Below are 16642 nucleotides of genomic sequence, written 5' to 3' on the forward strand. Positions count from 1 at the left end.
CCACTCCCGCAGACGACGCTCGCCACCCCAGGACACTTCCTTTTGCAAACAAACACAGCACCCCCGACCCCTGCCGCCGGCACGCCCCCCTTCAACCCGGCACGCGACCCCCACCCCGCCCACCCCGCCCCGGGCCGCGGGAGGTCACCGCGCGCCAGAGTCGCTGCTCCGAGGTTTCCCCTGTAGCGTTACTCAAACTTCTAATTATGATTCATGCGCGTGATAATAATAATTTAATAATCAGGGAGCCGCGCAAGAGGCATTAACCTCAATTAAGCTCATTAAGCCGCCTGACCGCCCCCCGCGTGCCCTCCCGCCCCGCGGCCGCAGGCCCCTGAGCCCCGCTCCTGTGAATTCGGTTGCCGAGCCTATTCCGTGTCCCTGGCCCCCGCCCCCCGCAACCCCAGCGCGCTCGGCCACCCCTCGCCCCAAGCTGGGTTCCGCGCTCCCTGCCCTGCTCCCTCTGGGCGGAAGAGGGGCACCTCCTCCCCCACCGCCTTCACCTGCCCTCCGCCCCTCAGGCTTCGGTCACCGCCCGCCCTCCCCGTGGCTCTGCTACCCTGAGACCCAGCCCGAGGCACGCCGTCAGGCCTGTGGCAGAGAACGCAGAGTGATGAGGGGAAGGTCTTGGGGGTGGGCCAGGCTGTGACCGAGGGGTGGCTGAGTGGTGGCTAGGCCAGCTGCTGGGCCGCAGAGATAGAAGCGATGGGAGAGCCAGGTGGGTGAAGCACGGGACAGACGGGTGGGGCTAAGGCCACCTCGTCTCAGCCCTCATGTGTGGGCTGTGAGGGCTGCACTGTATCAGTCAGGGCTCTGCTGCCACCATCCTGCTGTGTAACAAACAACCCCACAGTGCTCAGTGGCCCACAGCACGGTCATCCCTTTCCTGCTGGGGGACCAGGACCTGCTGCCAACTGCCACCCCCGCCAGGAGCCTTCGTGGGGTTCGGGCGGCCTCCACACCTTCCTTTCCAGGACCAGCTGAGGGGCCGTCAGGGCCCTGGACCGTGTTCTGATGGAAAAGATTGGAAGTGGTCACAGGCGGGAACAGGAGGCCTCTGAAGGCCTGAGTCAGGAGGCCTGGTCACTTCTGCCCCTGCAGGTCACATGGCCAAACTCACGCGGCCAAGGCCGGCTTCAGCAGTGTGAGCATCCTTTCCCCAGAGGAAGGCCTTGCTGGGAGGGAGAGTGAAGGGCAGGGGACTTGGGCTGCACCATCCACCCCTTGACGTGACGTTTCTGGTTTCATTGGAGCTCTTCCCCTTGGATGGGGCTGGGGGAGGGGAGGGCTTACTGTGAAAGTGGGCATGCGCACAGATGCTTCCAGAACCCAGCTGTGCACCGAGACAGCAGGCCCACAGGCCGACCATGCACCCTCCTGCAGAGGCAGCCCAGAGTAGCCCAGGTCCATCTCCAACCTCTGACCCCTGGGGAGGCCCAAGGAGAGCCAGAGGCAGCGATTCAGGTGCCTGGGATTTACTGAGGCAGGAGAAATCCAGGCGGGAGAGAGGAAGAGGCCAAGCCAGGTCAGAGCAAGGACACTGCCCTCCCAGTCCTGCCCCAGAGGAGGGGCCCCTGGGACAGGCGCCTCCCAAGCAGCTCGTGGGTATGAGCCTGACCCATCGCACTCCGCTGCTCGAACCAGGAAACAGGCAGGGCAGCACCTGTGTCCACTGCACCAGGCAGAAACCTGACCAGCGCCAGGCCACACTGTCAGTGGAGGACAGACCCAGGCGGCCAGGGCCATCCCCCTGTTCCCAGGGGAGCGACAAGGCCGCTGCGGGGGTGCGAACGCAGTGCACGAGCGGAAACACACTCTCCACGCTCAGCATTGCTCCTTCCAATTTTTCTTGTCAGTGTAAACCCGCTTTCGCATTTTGCATCCTGCATCTGCTCTGACGGGAGACAGGGAGCTAAGGGAGCCACACGCATGATGTCCCGGAGCCCACAGTCTGGGGCCAGAGCAGCGGTGAGCACATAGAGGCACCATGACGTGCTAAGGCACGACCGTGTGACGCCTGGGGCTTGGAGAGGCCCCCAGGCTGACGCCGCCTCCGGGTGAGGAAGTCAGGCAGCTTCCAGGTGGGGCTGCCACTAAGGTGAGTAGGCAGGATGTGCGTGGACAGTAGCTAAGGGCACCGTCAACAGAGGCACTCCACAGCCATACCATCTGGGCACAGCGGGGCTCTGGGCACAGGATGCGGGCCTAACAGCCAGCAGGACCACCCGCAGGACCCAGTCAGGAAGGCCTTGCTTGATTGGAGCTGCAGAGCCCTGAGTCAGCCCTGGACCATGGCAGCCTCCAGGAGCTGCTGGAACAGGAGGCCTGTGATTGGATTTGTGCTTTAGAACGATGGGGGGCAGACGGAAGGAGGCTGTGGCAGGGGCAGGAGAGGTGGCCACCGTCAGGGGACCTTGATACCCAGAGCTCAAGGCACCTGTCAGTCCACTTGGGAGGGGTCTTCTGAGCATTCACCCCTAGACAGAGGGATCTTGGGCTTCCTGGGACCCTGGGTTGGGGGGGCATCCATAGAAATCCCAGAAGCCTCTGGTGAGCACTGACTGAAAATGCCTGAGCTTGGAGCTCTGCGTCTGGCAGGACCCTGGTGGACAGGGAGGGGAGGTGGCCACCCAGGGCAGGATCAAGCCTGGAGCCCCTGCTGCCCTGCAGGGATGGACAGTGACAGGCAAAGTGGCTGGAGAGGACAGTGGCCTCAAGGGGGAGTCTGGAGGGACAGGGTCTGCTGGGGCAAGGACACCCCCCGACACCCCATCTGAACTGTCTTCCCTGTATCAGCTGGTGGCCGATTACCTGTCCTTTTTGCCAGTAAAGATGCTGGCACCACGCGCCGTTGCGGCCTAAGGGCCGCAGGCACCAGGGACGCTGCCCGGGGGCAGAACGCCAGGGGTCGGGGCGCTGTCCGCGGTGCTGAACACGGGCCTGGGCGTGCGCTCTCCGCGGTCCTGAAGGCGCCTTGGATGCCAAGGCTGCATGAGGCTGGGTCCCCCTTGTCCCAAAGCTTCCGTGCAGTAGCATAGGCCCCCTCCCTCCTCTGGTGTCCTGAGTGTGGGGTGCCCTTTCTCGAGTCGTCAGGAGACCCCAGGTGAGGTCTCAGAGAAGATGAGAAAGCAAAGAAGCAGAGCGTTCCCCTTTCATTTGCCAAACTTCAGGTGAGGGGTATTTTGGGGTGCATAGGAGGGGGAGGGTGCACAGAGCCTTCTGCGGCCAGCCTCCACCTCTGCCGCCTGCACTCCCCCCACAGGTGCCCGGGGAGGCGCCTGCTCAGAGAGGGCGCAGTGCCGGCAGAGGACCCTGTCCAGATTCAGCGACTGACGCTGATCTGTGGACGGGATAGCCGCCCCTGCTGGGTCCTTCATGGGGATGTTGGGAGCACCCTGGGCCGTCAGCGCTGGGGTGCGTTTTGCATGAACCAAACATCACTCAAAGCGGGGGTTGTTTATCCATGTGCCCTGGAGACCCCCAAGCACTGCTGCCAGAGGAGAAGGGAGCTCCCCCCACCACCACCAAGTACAGCGAAGGCTGTAATTCTGCCATCCTTCACCCTTTGAGGGGAGGATATGGGGACCTCAGAGGTCACATGGAATCCAACTCCCACAATTCACAGATGAAAAATTGAGGAGGGGGCTCACAAACGCATGAAGGGTTAATGGCAGAGATGGTGGGCTGCTCCTCCTGCTGCCCCCAAGCCGGCCAAAGGCGAGGATGCTGGCGGCGGTGGAAGGGCTGAGAGCTCAGCGCTCCCCCAGCCCCCTCGGGCGCACCCTGCCCTCCCCTCTTCCACATAATCTCAGCCCCCACCCACACATGCCCTCAGGTCCACTTCGAAGGCCTTTTATCACCAGTCTCTCCCCAGATTTCTAACTTTGTCCATGTTGCTTCCAGCCTTGACAACCCACCAACCAACCCGCCAGTGACCCCCTCTGGTCCTGACAGATGTGCAGAGTGTGGGGCTTAGCAATGAGGGGGGTTCCTGTCCACCGGGCAGGTGGAGCCGTCCCCACGTCAAGCCCTGATTTCACCCCACCTGGGGCCCCCGCAAGTGAAGCTGGTGGCTTGGAGATAACCCGATATGGCAGATGGGCAAAGATTGTGCAAATGAGGGTCTAATTGACAATCAATTGTGATTAGGAGCAAAAGGACATCTTTATAGCCCCAGACGCTCTGAGCTAAAGTTGGGGAGATGGGAGGCCATCTCCAGGTTCTGGTAGAGGAGGGGGTACTGCACATCTCCACGACCACGGATGTTCCTTAGAGATGGGGGAGGGCCGGGGCAGGAGAGGACGGGACCGTCTCCCCACCTCTGTCCACACACAGCACCCCGCTTCCCATCGGCAAGCGGCCTGGGGTCCCCCGTGCACTCTGGAGGACCCCCCCACTCCATCGCCCCACGCTGCTCTGGACTGCACGCTGCAGACTTCGAGATCCTTTCCCTGCCTTCCTGCCGAAGCTCCCAGCAGAACCCTGCGGGCGGAAGAAGGGGAGGGAAGGACCTCCACGCTCTGGGACAGGCACAGAGCTTCCGTCCACCCCATCCATCCGAGTGGCCCTCAGCCTGGACCAGTCCTCACCTCTCGGGGCAGAGCGCTTCGCTGCACTGAGTGTGCGTGTGTGCTTTGGAGAGGAGCACGGCGTGGTGGTCTGTTACGGTACAGTATTCCGTTGCGCCCACATGTCGTATGGAATATGCTGCATTCTATTTACTGTGCTTAGTGATAATCACCACACGTTACCTACATCTGCATTACACAGGCCGCCATCCCATGTGTGGTGTGCTCATGTTGGATGAGAGTTGCATCGAGAGAGCTCGTATCTCTCTTCCTCCTGTGAGCGTGTAACCAGAGTGAGCGTGTAACCAGAGTGAGCGCAGGCTCCTGCCCGCCCCGCCCTCTGCCCACCCAGCAAGGGGTGGGGGTTTTGACTGCTGTGTGTGTGCCTCCCCTGGTGACCTGTGGTGGGGCCAGGCCTGTGTGTGAGCGTGCCCTGGAGGGGCACCCAGAACCAGGTCAGGGCCCAGTCCAAGGGACTTGCCCCTTGGTGCCCAGGACAGTGCCCAGCAGCTGTGCCTGGGGGTGATGGTGAGGGGTCAGAGCAGTAGCTCAGGGGACAGGTCCCCGTGTGCCCCTCCTTTGGAGGGGCACCAAGGCCAGCTGGGAGTTGGCTGGCAGGGGTGAGGCTGGCTGCAGGGATGTGACTGCGTTTTCATGGATTTGTGTCTGTGTGTGGTGTGTGCTGGTGAACGAGTGTGTGAGTGCGTGTGAACGGGTGTGCGCATCTATGTTCAAACTTTGCTGGGGGAGGGGCAGAGAGAGCCTAAGAGTCCCTCCAGGAAGGTGGGGGTGGGAAGGAGATAATTACCTCTCTGTGATGAGAGATTATCCACCCTCCTTCCCCCAGAGGTGATTTATAATTTAAAGATAAAGAATAATCAAGTCCTGGCAAGGAAGGACACAGTGTTGTGGGCCTGATTAGAATCTCCAGACGGACCAGCACGCGGGGGAGGGGAAGGGCTGGGGGAGGGGACGTCTGGCCTCCCCATCCCCCCACCCTGCCCCCACCTCCCTGAGGATCAGCCTGTCCGAGCTTGGCCCAAATTACAGCCAATCGGTCCCCCATTATTTCTCCCAACTTTTAATTTCTGCTTCCAAAGGATCATTGCCCGCGGTAATTGCAAAGGACCCGTCCTTGTGTGCAGAGCAGGCTCCGGGGACCGCAGTGTGAGGCGGCGCAAACCGCTCGTGCACACGCCCGCGCGCACACCCCCGCCACCAACAGTGCACACCCTGAGGACCCCGCACGCGCGCTCCCACCGCCGGCTCCCACCTGGGTCCAGCGGCGGCCGGTGTGCTTGTCGGCAGGCGCAGGGAGGAGGGAGCGGCGGCCCTCCCTCGGACGCGGGCCGGCCCCCCGAGGGCCGCAGGGCCGCGCGGTGCGCACCTCGCGGTGTAGGCAAACGCACGCGTAACACCCGGGCCGAAGGACTTCTCCGGGAGCGGGGAGGGGGGTGTGCGGTGCTGCCTCCCCTTCCGGGAGGCTATCGATTTTTGTGCAAGCCTCCTGCCCTTGGCACGAGTTTTTCGGCCCCGGTTTTGGGGCGGGGACGGGAGGCCCAGCCAGCCGTCCCCGCGTTCGATTCCACTTCTGATGAGCGACCCCGGGGGCCGTCGGCCCCGCCCCCGGCGCGGACACGAGGCCAGGCCCTAATTTGACGGCGCGAAGAGGCGGAGGCGTGAGAGGACGCCGGCCCGAATCGCTAAGCGAGCGAGACCCGGAGACTCGAGAGCAGACCCCGAGCGGAGGGACGGAGGGAGGCGGGACCGAGGCCCGCGGAACGCCCGAGAGAGGGCTGACGACGCGGCCGGGACCCCGGGGGTCGGCCCGCGGGGACCGCACGGCTCGCCCAGCCGCAGAGGGGCGCGGTAGCCTCGCGAGCCGCCGGGATGCCCCAGCCAACTCGCGGGGCGCGCCCCGGGGCCCCCGCAATTATTTAAGGGGGCTGCCTCCCCCCGCCCCAAGCCCGGGAGGCCGGCGGTGTTTCCGGACGAGAGGAAGCGAAGCGAACCGCGACAGCCTCTCCCGCACCGCACTCTTCCCCCGGCTGCGCGTCTGTCGGTCGGGCCCGGGGTGCCGTCCGTGTGTCCCGCGCGGGGCCCGCCTCCTCCGCCCGGGACCGTTCGCAGCCAATTAGGCGCGCGCGCTAACGAGGGCGGCGGAGCCCGCGGCCGCCGGCGGGCGCACGTGTGTGCGGCGAGTGGGCGCGTGGGCGCCGCCGGCGGGGCCGCCATAAAGGAGCCGGCCCGGCGCGAAGGGCGCTTGAGGCGGCGGCGGAGGCGGCGGAGGCGGCGGCAGCAGCACCGGCCGAGCGCGGGGCGCGAGCCGAGCCGCGGCCGCCGGCGCAGGACCGAGCGGCGGCGCCCGGGCAGCCGGGGATGGGAGCCCAGTAGCCGGAGGGGCCCGAGAGGCCGACGCGCGGGAGGCCGGCATGAGCGCGAGCGGCCCGGCAGCTCCCGGGGACGGTCCCGCGCTGCCGCCGCCGCCGCCAGCGCCAGGCCCAGGGCCCGCACCGCCCGCGCCCGGCGCCGCCCGGGACGCCATGGACGGGCGCGCGGAGATGCCTGCCTTCCCGCGGGCCGGAGCCCCGCCGCTCGCCGCCAGCGACACGGTGCCCGCGGCGCCCGAGGGGGCTGGGGCGGCCCGGCCCGGCCCGCCGCCGCGCCCCACCTCCTTCTCGGTGCTGGACATACTGGACCCCAACAAGTTCAACAGCAGAAGACGCCGCTGTGTGCTGCTGGGCCCTGTGGCGTCCGCTGCCTGCGCCCCGTGCGCCCCGGCCCCCGCCGCTCCGGGACGCCCGCCGCGCTCGGAGGAGCTGGAGCGCCGCGCCCTCGTCGCCGCCGGAGCTGGAGCCGGGACCGGAGCTGAGCCGCCGCGTGAGTAGGACAGGGCCGGCGCCGGGTCTCCAGGGCCGGGGCACGGGCCGCGGCTACGCGTTCGCGCTCCCGGGACCCCTCGGCGAACCTGGCCGGCCCGGAGACAAGCTCTGTGGGAAAGTTCGTAGCGCGCGGGGTCCGCACCAGCCCGCCCGCCGCCTGCGTCCGAGCCGGGCTCCGGTCCCGCACCGCCCGGTGCCTCCCAGCTGGCTCCCCGGGCCGGCGCAGGGCTGCGGGCCGCACGGCCGGCGCAGGTTTGGCCACTGCGCGCCCTGGGCATGGCGGGCTCGCGCGCCGTGACCTCCCCACTCCCGCCGCAGCCTCCCGAGGCCCCCGCCCTTCATTCATTTTTTTCCTTTTTTTTTCTTTCTCTTTCTCTCTCTTTTTTTGGGGGGACAAATCAGACTAATTGTGACAAAACGCTGGTTATCTCTGGAAAAACAATTAAATCCCTTCGATTACAGTTAAGGGGAAATGTGCTTAGCGGCGGAAAGCAACCGCTAATGGGGCGGCCCGAGCCCCGGCCCGGTCGATATCCCATTACGGCTGCATGCATATCTCTTTCAAGCACCTTGCAAACTCCCCCCGAACATCTAAATTATAGGGTCAAAATTCGGATAATTACTCGATTAAAACCTATTACACTTATTAGGGGCCGCTATTGATCGAGAATTGCATTCGACCGGCTCCTGATTGCTTTCGGTGCCCCCTCCCCTGGCCCTTCCTCCAGCCAACTTCCTGGGCCCTCTGCCTGGCAGAGAGAGGTGCACAAGGCGGGCAAGGCCAGGGGGCAGGCAGGGCTGGGGGGCCTTTCCAGGAGAGGGGCCTCCAGTTTGGGGTGCCCTCAGAGCTGGACTGATATGAAGGAGAAACAACCCAGGTGGACTGGAGGGGCCCCTTCAGACTTCCCCCCCCAGCGAGGTTCTGGGAGTTTCCACATAGAGCCTCCACTCAAATGGGGAACAGTCAGAAGGCCCAGTTCCCCGGGTTCAGGGAGGGGTGGTCAGCCCCCTTCCTCAGTCCAGCCCTGGGCAGAACAGGAGCAAAGTGCTCTCGGCTCCTCTTGGCGCAGCCTCTGCTCGCAGTGAGGGGTACGTGGGGGCCTGGAGACGTCGCCCAGGACTGCATGTGGCCTTTATCCTCCAATTCTCAGGGCCGCCCTCACGGGGCCTGGTGCCCGACTGCGAAACACGGTGCTGGGGGCTTGTCCTGGCTGCTTTCCTGGTTGTACGACCACCTGTGGGAGCCAGGGCTGCTTAGAAACCCCCCTGCCCCACTCCAGGCCGCCATCAGGTCAGATGCTGTCCTCCAAATTTCTGAGATTCGGGTTGCAGCCGCCTTGCGGGGCTCTGCCTGGAGAATCTGGGGCTGCTGCTCAGACAGGCTGAGCGGAGACTCCATCCCGGGGATCTCAGCGCTGCCCTGGACCCCCGCCCCCAGGCCAGGATTTCCCGGTCAGGCCCAGTCCAGGCCCGCTGGGGCCTCAGCCCAGGGGCCAAGTTCTAGGCCCCGAAGCTCCAGGTAGGGATGGATCCAGGGCAGCGTTTTTGGTCCCCGGAAATCGCCTCCGGTAGCGGGCTCCACCCTCACCCCAGGCCCCTGGTCCGGCCCGCTCTTAAACGCTCAGTAATTGGCTGGCCCGGAGCCTTGCAGTAATTGGAGGGTAATATACGCCGAAATAAATTAAATGGCCGTTAACTAGTTTGTACATTACACAAAATGAGTTTAATTAAGTTTGTATCTGCCCCGCGGATCGATGGGATCCTTGCCCCTCGCCGTAAGCCCGGCGGTCCGGTCTGCCCCGCTCAGGCAAAGGCGCAGACCCGGGAGACGGCGGGAAGAGGAGCCGCGGGAAAGGAGGAGTGCGGGGGTGGAGGAGGGAGCGGGCAGGGAGCGGGCAGGGAAACGAGAGCGCCCGGGGCCGGGGAGGCGGCAGAGAAGAAACGGAAACGGGAGAGGGGGGCTCGATTCGGGGCGCGGGACTGCGGGGACGAGCGCGGGAGGGAGCGCGCCGGTCCTAACTGTCCTGTCCTCCCGCCCCGCCCGGCCCACAGACGCCGGCGACCCCTGCAAGGCGGACGAGGCAGAGGCGAACGGCTACAGCAGCGGCGGCGGCCGCAGCCCGAGCGCAGACAGCGGGGACGAGGCGCCCGACGACGACGACGACGATGAGGACGAGGCGGGGACGGTGCGCGGCGCGGAGGCGCGGGGAGGCGGCGGCGGCGGCCTCGGGGCCCGCGGGTCGGGCTGCCAGGGAGAGGCCGAAGCGCCTGCAGGCGCCGTCGACGAGGCCGCGGCCCCGGGTCCCCGCGGGACCTCGCCCGGAGTCCCGGGCCCGCAGGGAGCCGCGGCGGCGGCGGCGGCGCCTGCGGGCGCGGGGACGGCCTCGCAGGGCGCGGCGGCGGCGGCAGCCGCGAAGCCCAAGCGGAAGCGCACGGGCTCCGACTCCAAGTCCGGGAAGCCGCGGCGCGCGCGCACCGCCTTCACCTACGAGCAGCTCGTGGCGCTGGAGAACAAGTTCAAGGCGACGCGCTACCTGTCGGTGTGCGAGCGCCTCAACCTGGCGCTGTCGCTGAGCCTCACCGAGACGCAGGTGAAGATCTGGTTTCAGAACCGCCGCACCAAGTGGAAGAAGCAGAACCCCGGCGCCGACACCAGCGCGCCGACCGGCGGCGGCGGGGGCGCGGGCCCGGGCGCGGGGCTGCCCGGCGGCCTCAGCCCGCTCAGCCCGTCGCCGCCCGTGGGCGCGCCGCTCGCCATGCACGGCCCGGCGGGGTACCCAGCGCACGGCCCCGGCGGCCTGGTGTGCGCCGCGCAGCTGCCCTTCCTGTCGAGCCCGACGGTGCTCTCGCCCTTCGTGCTGGGCTCGCAGACCTACGGCGCGCCCGCCTTCTACGCGCCGCACCTCTGAGCGCGGCCATGGGGCCGACGGGGCGGCCCAAGGACCCGAGGGCGCCCGCGGGCCGGCTCTTTGGCAAGGCCGCGGTCGCTGACTCTGTATATAGCCGATTGCTACGGAAGAGTTTTAAATTTATAAGCGACTGTCCGCGTGCGTTGGGGGTCCGCGTGCGTTGGGGCCGAGCTCGGTCGGCTCGGAAGCACTTTGCCGAACTCTACCCAATCAATAAACCGAAGGAGGCCCGCGTCCCTCAAGCTGCTCGCTGCCCTTCGGCGGGGACTTTGGCGCGACCCAGGTGCCCCTTGCGGGCCGTGGGCCCCCGTCTCCCCGCCGGCCCGGGTTCCCATGGCCAGGCTCGCGCGTCCTGCGCCCCGAGTTCCCCCACGTGCTTGCGACCTTCGCTGCCGAGCCTCCAGGCCCAGAGAACCAGGTCCCCTGCCTTCCCTACTCCTTCCGTCCCCCAAGCCTCGGGACCTCCTCGTCCCCTCCCCCCGCGGGGAGCGCCTGGGGGGTGAGGAAAGGCCGGGGCTGGCGGGCCGAAGCAGGGATCGGGTTTGCCCCGACCCCGCGCTCCTGCCTCGCTGCGCCTGGGCCCCGCCAGTCCCGAGCACCAGGACTGCCGAGGTGGCGGGGGCGTCTGCAGCTTTCCGGGGTGGCGCCTGAGCCCAGCCCGCGGGGTCCCGTGCAGCCGAGCCTCTCCGCCCGCAGCCCGGCGCCGCGCCCCCACTTGCTGGCTCCTGGAGTGCGGGGCGGGGAGGCAGGCGGCTGAGAGGACCGCCCCGGATGCGGGCGCTGCTGCACAGTGATGGGGGTCCCCTTCGCCGGCACTCAGGGTGGGCTCCCACGGTCGCTGGACACCGAGTGGCGGCGCCGTGTGCCTGCCCAGCCCCGCGGCTGCTCCATGGCCGAGCCCTGCGCCCGCGGGCGGACATCCCTCTCCGTGAGCAACTCCCGTGTTCTCAGAGGGACTCTTCCCCGTGCTGGTCACCGACCACGGGGCCAGAGCTGGGGCTGAGGCTGGGGTCGTGGAGCAAGAGGACCCTGCGGCCAGTGGGTGACAGCCACCGCCGGCCGGTGGGGGTGGAGGAGGGCGCCCAGCGTTGCCCTCAGCGTCTCCAGTGGGCAGTGGGTGGAGGCGGGGCGGGAGTTGGGGTGGGGCGGCTAGACTGCCCCGCCCCGCCCCGCAGCCCCCACCCTGGCCTGCGGCCTCCCTCCTCACCCACAGCACCGCCCCCCACCCCGGGCGCCCCACCTGCGCAGGGCCGATGCTGCGGAAATTCTGCAGTAACCCTCTGGCTGGCGGTCAGCACCAAAGGGCTCCTCCATCCAACCTGCAGGCAGCTGAGAGGCCCGAATCTCAGGACACGGGGGTGCAGGAGTGTGAGCGCCCCCAGTCCCACCGCCAAGGCCTGGCTTCCGGAGGGCGCTGGTAGCGGACAGTGGGGCCCCGAAGGCTCTTGGCCTCAAGCTTCCCGCGTGACTGTGCACTTAGCCCAAGCAGGGTCCCAGGGATGCCTAGCAGGAAGCTGAAGCCCGCACTTCCGGCGCCGGGCACCCCCTCAGGACTGCGGAGGAGGGGCCAGGTCGATCATCCCCTGGGGACCCCCTGCCCTCCTCCCCGACGCCCACTTTGGGGAACCGAGGGCAGGAAGGAGTTTCATGCACCAGGGCAGCGGCTCTGGGCTCCCTCTCCCCACTCCACCTCTCACCCACACTCACAAGGTCACCTGGACACGTGGTGGTCACACCTCTGGACCCTCCAGTGTCACCAGGCGCAGCTCAGGATGCAGGGAGGTTGGAAGCCGTGAGGAAGGGAAGCGATCCCGCCCCCACCCGCCCCCCTCCTTGGGGCCCAGACTTAGCCCCGAGCTGGTCCCACTGCCATGCCCCTCTTGGCACCTGGGCAGGCCCTGCTGCACAAGTGTGGGGGGGAGGCCTCCCTTCAGCGCTGAGCCCTTGTGGGGACGGAGCTGTGTCAGCCTGTCTGAGCCTAGCACCCGAGGGGCAGCATGTCACTGGGAAGAACAGGCCTGGTTAAAGCGTCTGCCTCTAATACGGGAGACCTGGGTTCGATCCCTGGGTCGAGAAGATCCCGTGGAGGAGGAAATGGCAACCCATCCCAGTATTCTTGCCTGGAGAATCCCCTGGACGGAGGAGCCTGGTGGGCTACAGCCCACGGGGTCGCAGAGTCGGACACGACTGAGCAACTTCACTTCACTTGTGGGGCTTGCGTGGGGCAGCCCTGCCCTGGCCCGCGCCCGCTCCTGCAGGCACTTACAGGCCCAGCTCCCGCCCCAGCTCTCCTACAGGCCATGGAATCCACCACGAGCCCAGGGAACTCGGGTGCAGACGCCACCTCCCTGGGGACCCTCCAGCTGTCCCCACCAGCCTTACTCCCAAGAGGCTTTTCGGGGAGCCCTGCCCTCCCAGTTCTGGGGTTCCTGAGCTGGAGGCAGGGGGGCGTGCTGGCCCTGCTGGCACCTTACCCCTATCCCCCTGTGGCCCCACTTTGCCGTCAGTGCCATGAGGCTCAGCCCAGGATCTGGGTGCACTCTGGGGAGGCCCTCCTCCAGCCCCCAGGACCAGCCCTGGCCCCAGAGAGCACTGGCCCCCAATCCCAGAATGCTGCCCACGCAGTTCATCCTGTGGAGGAGCAGGCACAACACAGCTCCTCTGTGCCTGGACGCACACAGGCACCCAGAACTCCCCTGGGGGCTCCCCTCCCTACACTACCCCCGTCTCCCGTCCAGGGGCTTCTGAGCCCAGCCCCCCTCCCTCCTTGGCCCAGCCCATGCTGGTGGGCTCTGGTCACTCGCTATGTTAGGACTGGCTTTGGTTGTGTGGAAGAGAAAAGCTCAATGAACAGAAATTGAAGACTATTTCTCCTGTGTGAGGGAGTGCTGGCCATTGGAGGCGCTGGGCAGCTGTGACACCTTCCCAGAGTTCTGGGGGGACCAGCTTGGAGAACCTTCCCAGAGTTCTTGGGGCACCAGCTGTCTAGCTCTCCCGTTGCCCCATCCCGGCTGGGCTGGACCTCGTCCTCATGGACACACATGGAGGGTGAGGCTCCAGCCATCACATCCACTTTCTAGGCACAGACAAGAGAGGAGAGGGGAGCAACCTCTTCCTTTAAGGAGCTTTCCAGAAGCCCTTGTAACAGCTGCTCAGATCTCATTGGCCAGAACTTGGTCACTTGACCGCTCCTAGCCAAGGGAGGTTGGGAAATGTAGTATCTTAGCTGGTGAGACACCCACGCCCCCGCTGCCAACCGCCCCATGCCTGGTAAGAAGGGGAGTGGGCATGGGGGCTGCCAGCAGACCCACTCCCCCACAAAGCACCTTCAGCTTCACCTGTCTCCCTGCCCACCTGTTCTCTTACCTCTGACCAGAGCTGTTCCGTCTGGGCGTGCTGGAGACAGCCCTACCGTCACAGCCACACGCTCAGGGGCACTCGCCCGGCCAGCCTGCTGTGCCCGCCGCCCCACTCCCCTGGCAGGCTCGTGCTCCCTGCCCGTCCTGCCACTCCGTTTCCACCCGGCCCCACGTTACCTCTGGCTGCCTGAAGCGTGGCCTTCTTTCGGAGCCAAAGCTTCAGACTGTCCACGTGGGTCACCCTCCCGCCGGGGCAGGCAGCCTGTCCCGCTCCTTCCTTCTCAGGGCCCTGGCACCCCCGCTCGTCCTGCTGAGCTGAGGGGGGGCCCCCATCTCACTTCCTGCCCAGGACCCCCTCAGTACCACTGCCCCGGCCCAGGCACTCCTGTCCTCATCCCCACGGGCCCCTCTCCTCCAGCAGCGAGGTTCTCCTGTGCTGCCCAGCCCTGCCCACGCCAGTGGTGCGGCCCGCCACTCAGCAGCTGGTGCCCCTGCCACCCCACCCCCAGTTCCCCACTTGTGACCACATGCCCTTGCTCCTGGGCAGCCAGCGTGACCTACCACACCCCACCCTGGGGTGGCCCCTGGCTGGGCCACTGAAATGCCAACTCAGCTCAGAGGGACCGTCCCTGGCCACCTGCGGCTTTCTGGAGGGCGTGCTGTTTCCATGGGGAAGGGCAAGGCTGGACTGACAAAGTGGGCGACCTGGGGGCAGGCAGGGGGGTAACAGGAACACAGGGAATGTCACTCGGGGGAGGGGGTGCAGGGCTGAGCACACAGGTTGCGGGGGACGACTGCAGGTGCCCTGCTCCACCCCACCCCTTCAGCGGGGTGGTGGCCCCCTCTGGAGCAGCCCCTGCCAGGCAGCGACCACCCTCTCTCTTGCCAGGACACAGAGCTGATGGTAGCTGGGTGCTGACCCCTGGGAGAGAGACCGCCTTTGCTGCTTTCTGGGCAGCTGGACACTCCCAGGGGATTAGGTTTGGCCAAGCTGACATGAGCAGTGTGTGCTGCTGGAGGAGCTCCCGAGGGGGCCCCTCACAGGAAACGGCTGAGGCTAAGGCACAGCCGCTTCTTTCTGCAGACACAGTGATGGCTGGAGCTCCAGCAGCCACTGTGGGCCAAGAGACAGTCTTGGGGATACAGGCCCTGTGCTCTGATGCTGGGGGGGGGGGTGGCTGGGTGGGGGTGAAGCCCAGTGGCTCCATGCAGTTTCCTCGCCAACCTGAACACCACCTTAGGACTTTCAGTTCAGTTGCTCAGTCGTGTCCGACTCTGCGACCCCATGAACTGCAGCACACCAGGCCTCCCTGTCCATCACCAACTCCTGGAGTTCACTCAAACCCAAGTTCATTGAGTCGGTGATGCCATCCAGCCATCTCATCCTCTGTCGTCCCTTTCTCCTCCTGCCCCCAATCCCTCCCAGCATCAGAGTCTTTTCCAATGAGTCAACTCTTCGCATCAGGTGACCAAAGTATTGGGATTTCCAGCTTCAACACCAGTCCTTCCAATGAACACCCAGGACTGATCTCCTTTAATAGGGACTGCTTGGATCTCCTTGCAGTCCAGGGGACTCTCAAGAGTCTTCTCCACAGTTCAAAAGCATCAAATTCTTTGGCACTCAGCTTTCTTTAGAGTCCAACTCTCACATCCATACATGACCACTGGAAAAACCATAGCCTTGACTAGACGGACCTTAGTTGGCAAAGTAATGTCTTTGCTTTTTAATATGCTGTCTAGGTTGGTCATAACTTTTCTTCCAAGGAGTAAGCATCTTTTAATTTCATGGCTGCAATCACCATCTGCAGTGATTTTGGAGCCCCAAAAAATAAAGTCTGACACTGTTTCCCCATCTATTTCCCAGGAAGTGATGGGACCAGATGCCATGATCTTACTTTTCTGAATGTTGAGCTTTAAGCCAACTTTTTCACTCTCCTCTTTCACTTTCATCAAGAGGCTTTTTAGTTCCTCTTCACTTTCTGCCATAAGGGTGGTGTCATCTGCATATCTGAGGTTATTGATATTTCTCCCGGCAATCTTGATTCCAGCTTGTGTTTCTTCCAGTCCAGCGTTTCTCATGATGTACTCTGCATAGAAGTTAAATAAGCAGGGTGACAATATACAACCTTGACGTACTCCTTTTCCTATTTGGAACCAGTCTGTTGTTCCATGTCCACTTCTAACTGTTGCTTCCTGACCTGCATACAGATTTCTCGAGAGGCAGGTCAGGTGGTCTGGTATTCCCATCTCTTTCAGAATTTTCCACAGTTTATTGTGATCCACACAAACAAAGGCTTTGGCATAGTCAATAAAGCAGAAATAGATGTTTTTCTGGAACTCTCTTGCTTTTTCGATGATCCAGTGGATTTTGGCAATTTGATCTCTGGTTCTTCTGCCTTTTCTAAAACCAGCTTGAACACCTGGAAGTTCACGGTTCACGTATTGCTGAAGCCTGGCTTGGAGAATTTTGAGCATTACTTTACTAGCATGTGAGATGAGCGCAATTGTGCGGTAGTTGGAGCACTCTTTGGCACTGCCTTTCTTTGGGATTGGAGCATGTTTAAACCCTGTGTTCAGAAGGCTGTGTCACTGGAGTGTTCCGTTCTGTGCAGCCGACTCTGACTCCTGCCACCCCTCTGCTGCTCCCTGGACTGGCCAGTCAGTCTGCCCTGGTCAAGGGGGCTGCACCGTACCACCCCACACCCCGCAGCAGCCCCATGGCCTCAGGAATATAAAATGAAGAAGCCACGAAAGACTGGTTAAATTCAGCTCCATTAAAAAAAAAATCTACATGGCAAAAACAATGTAAGCAAAATCAGAAGATGAAATTAGGTGCATTTGCAACGCATCATGTACAGCTTGTCTTCTCACTGAATAAAGCGTCCCCACAGTTTAGTAAGAAGCCCATAAACTAACAGAAAAAT

General features: G+C 64.4%; 1 protein-coding gene across 1 annotated transcript; it reads left to right on the top strand.

Annotated features, from left to right (window-relative positions):
* Window positions 7001-10359, top strand: NKX1-1 (NK1 homeobox 1). Its single transcript, XM_018049869.1, has 2 exons — window positions 7001-7448; window positions 9503-10359. The coding sequence occupies exons 1-2, from the start codon at window positions 7001-7003 to the stop codon at window positions 10357-10359; spliced, it is 1305 nt and encodes a 434-aa protein (XP_017905358.1).

Source organism: Capra hircus, chromosome 6 (assembly GCF_001704415.2).
Source record: "Capra hircus breed San Clemente chromosome 6, ASM170441v1, whole genome shotgun sequence".
Classification (NCBI taxonomy): Eukaryota; Metazoa; Chordata; class Mammalia; order Artiodactyla; family Bovidae; genus Capra; species Capra hircus.

What these genes read in the sequence shown, in the direction of transcription:
- NKX1-1 (XM_018049869.1), top strand. Translation starts at nt 7,001, where the DNA reads ATGAGCGCGAGCGGCCCGGCAGCTCCCGGGGACGGTCCCGCGCTGCCG. An exon ending in GACCGGAGCTGAGCCGCCGC is followed by an intron (nt 7,449 to 9,502) that starts GTGAGTAGGACA and finishes CCCGGCCCACAG; the next exon opens with ACGCCGGCGACCCCTGCAAG.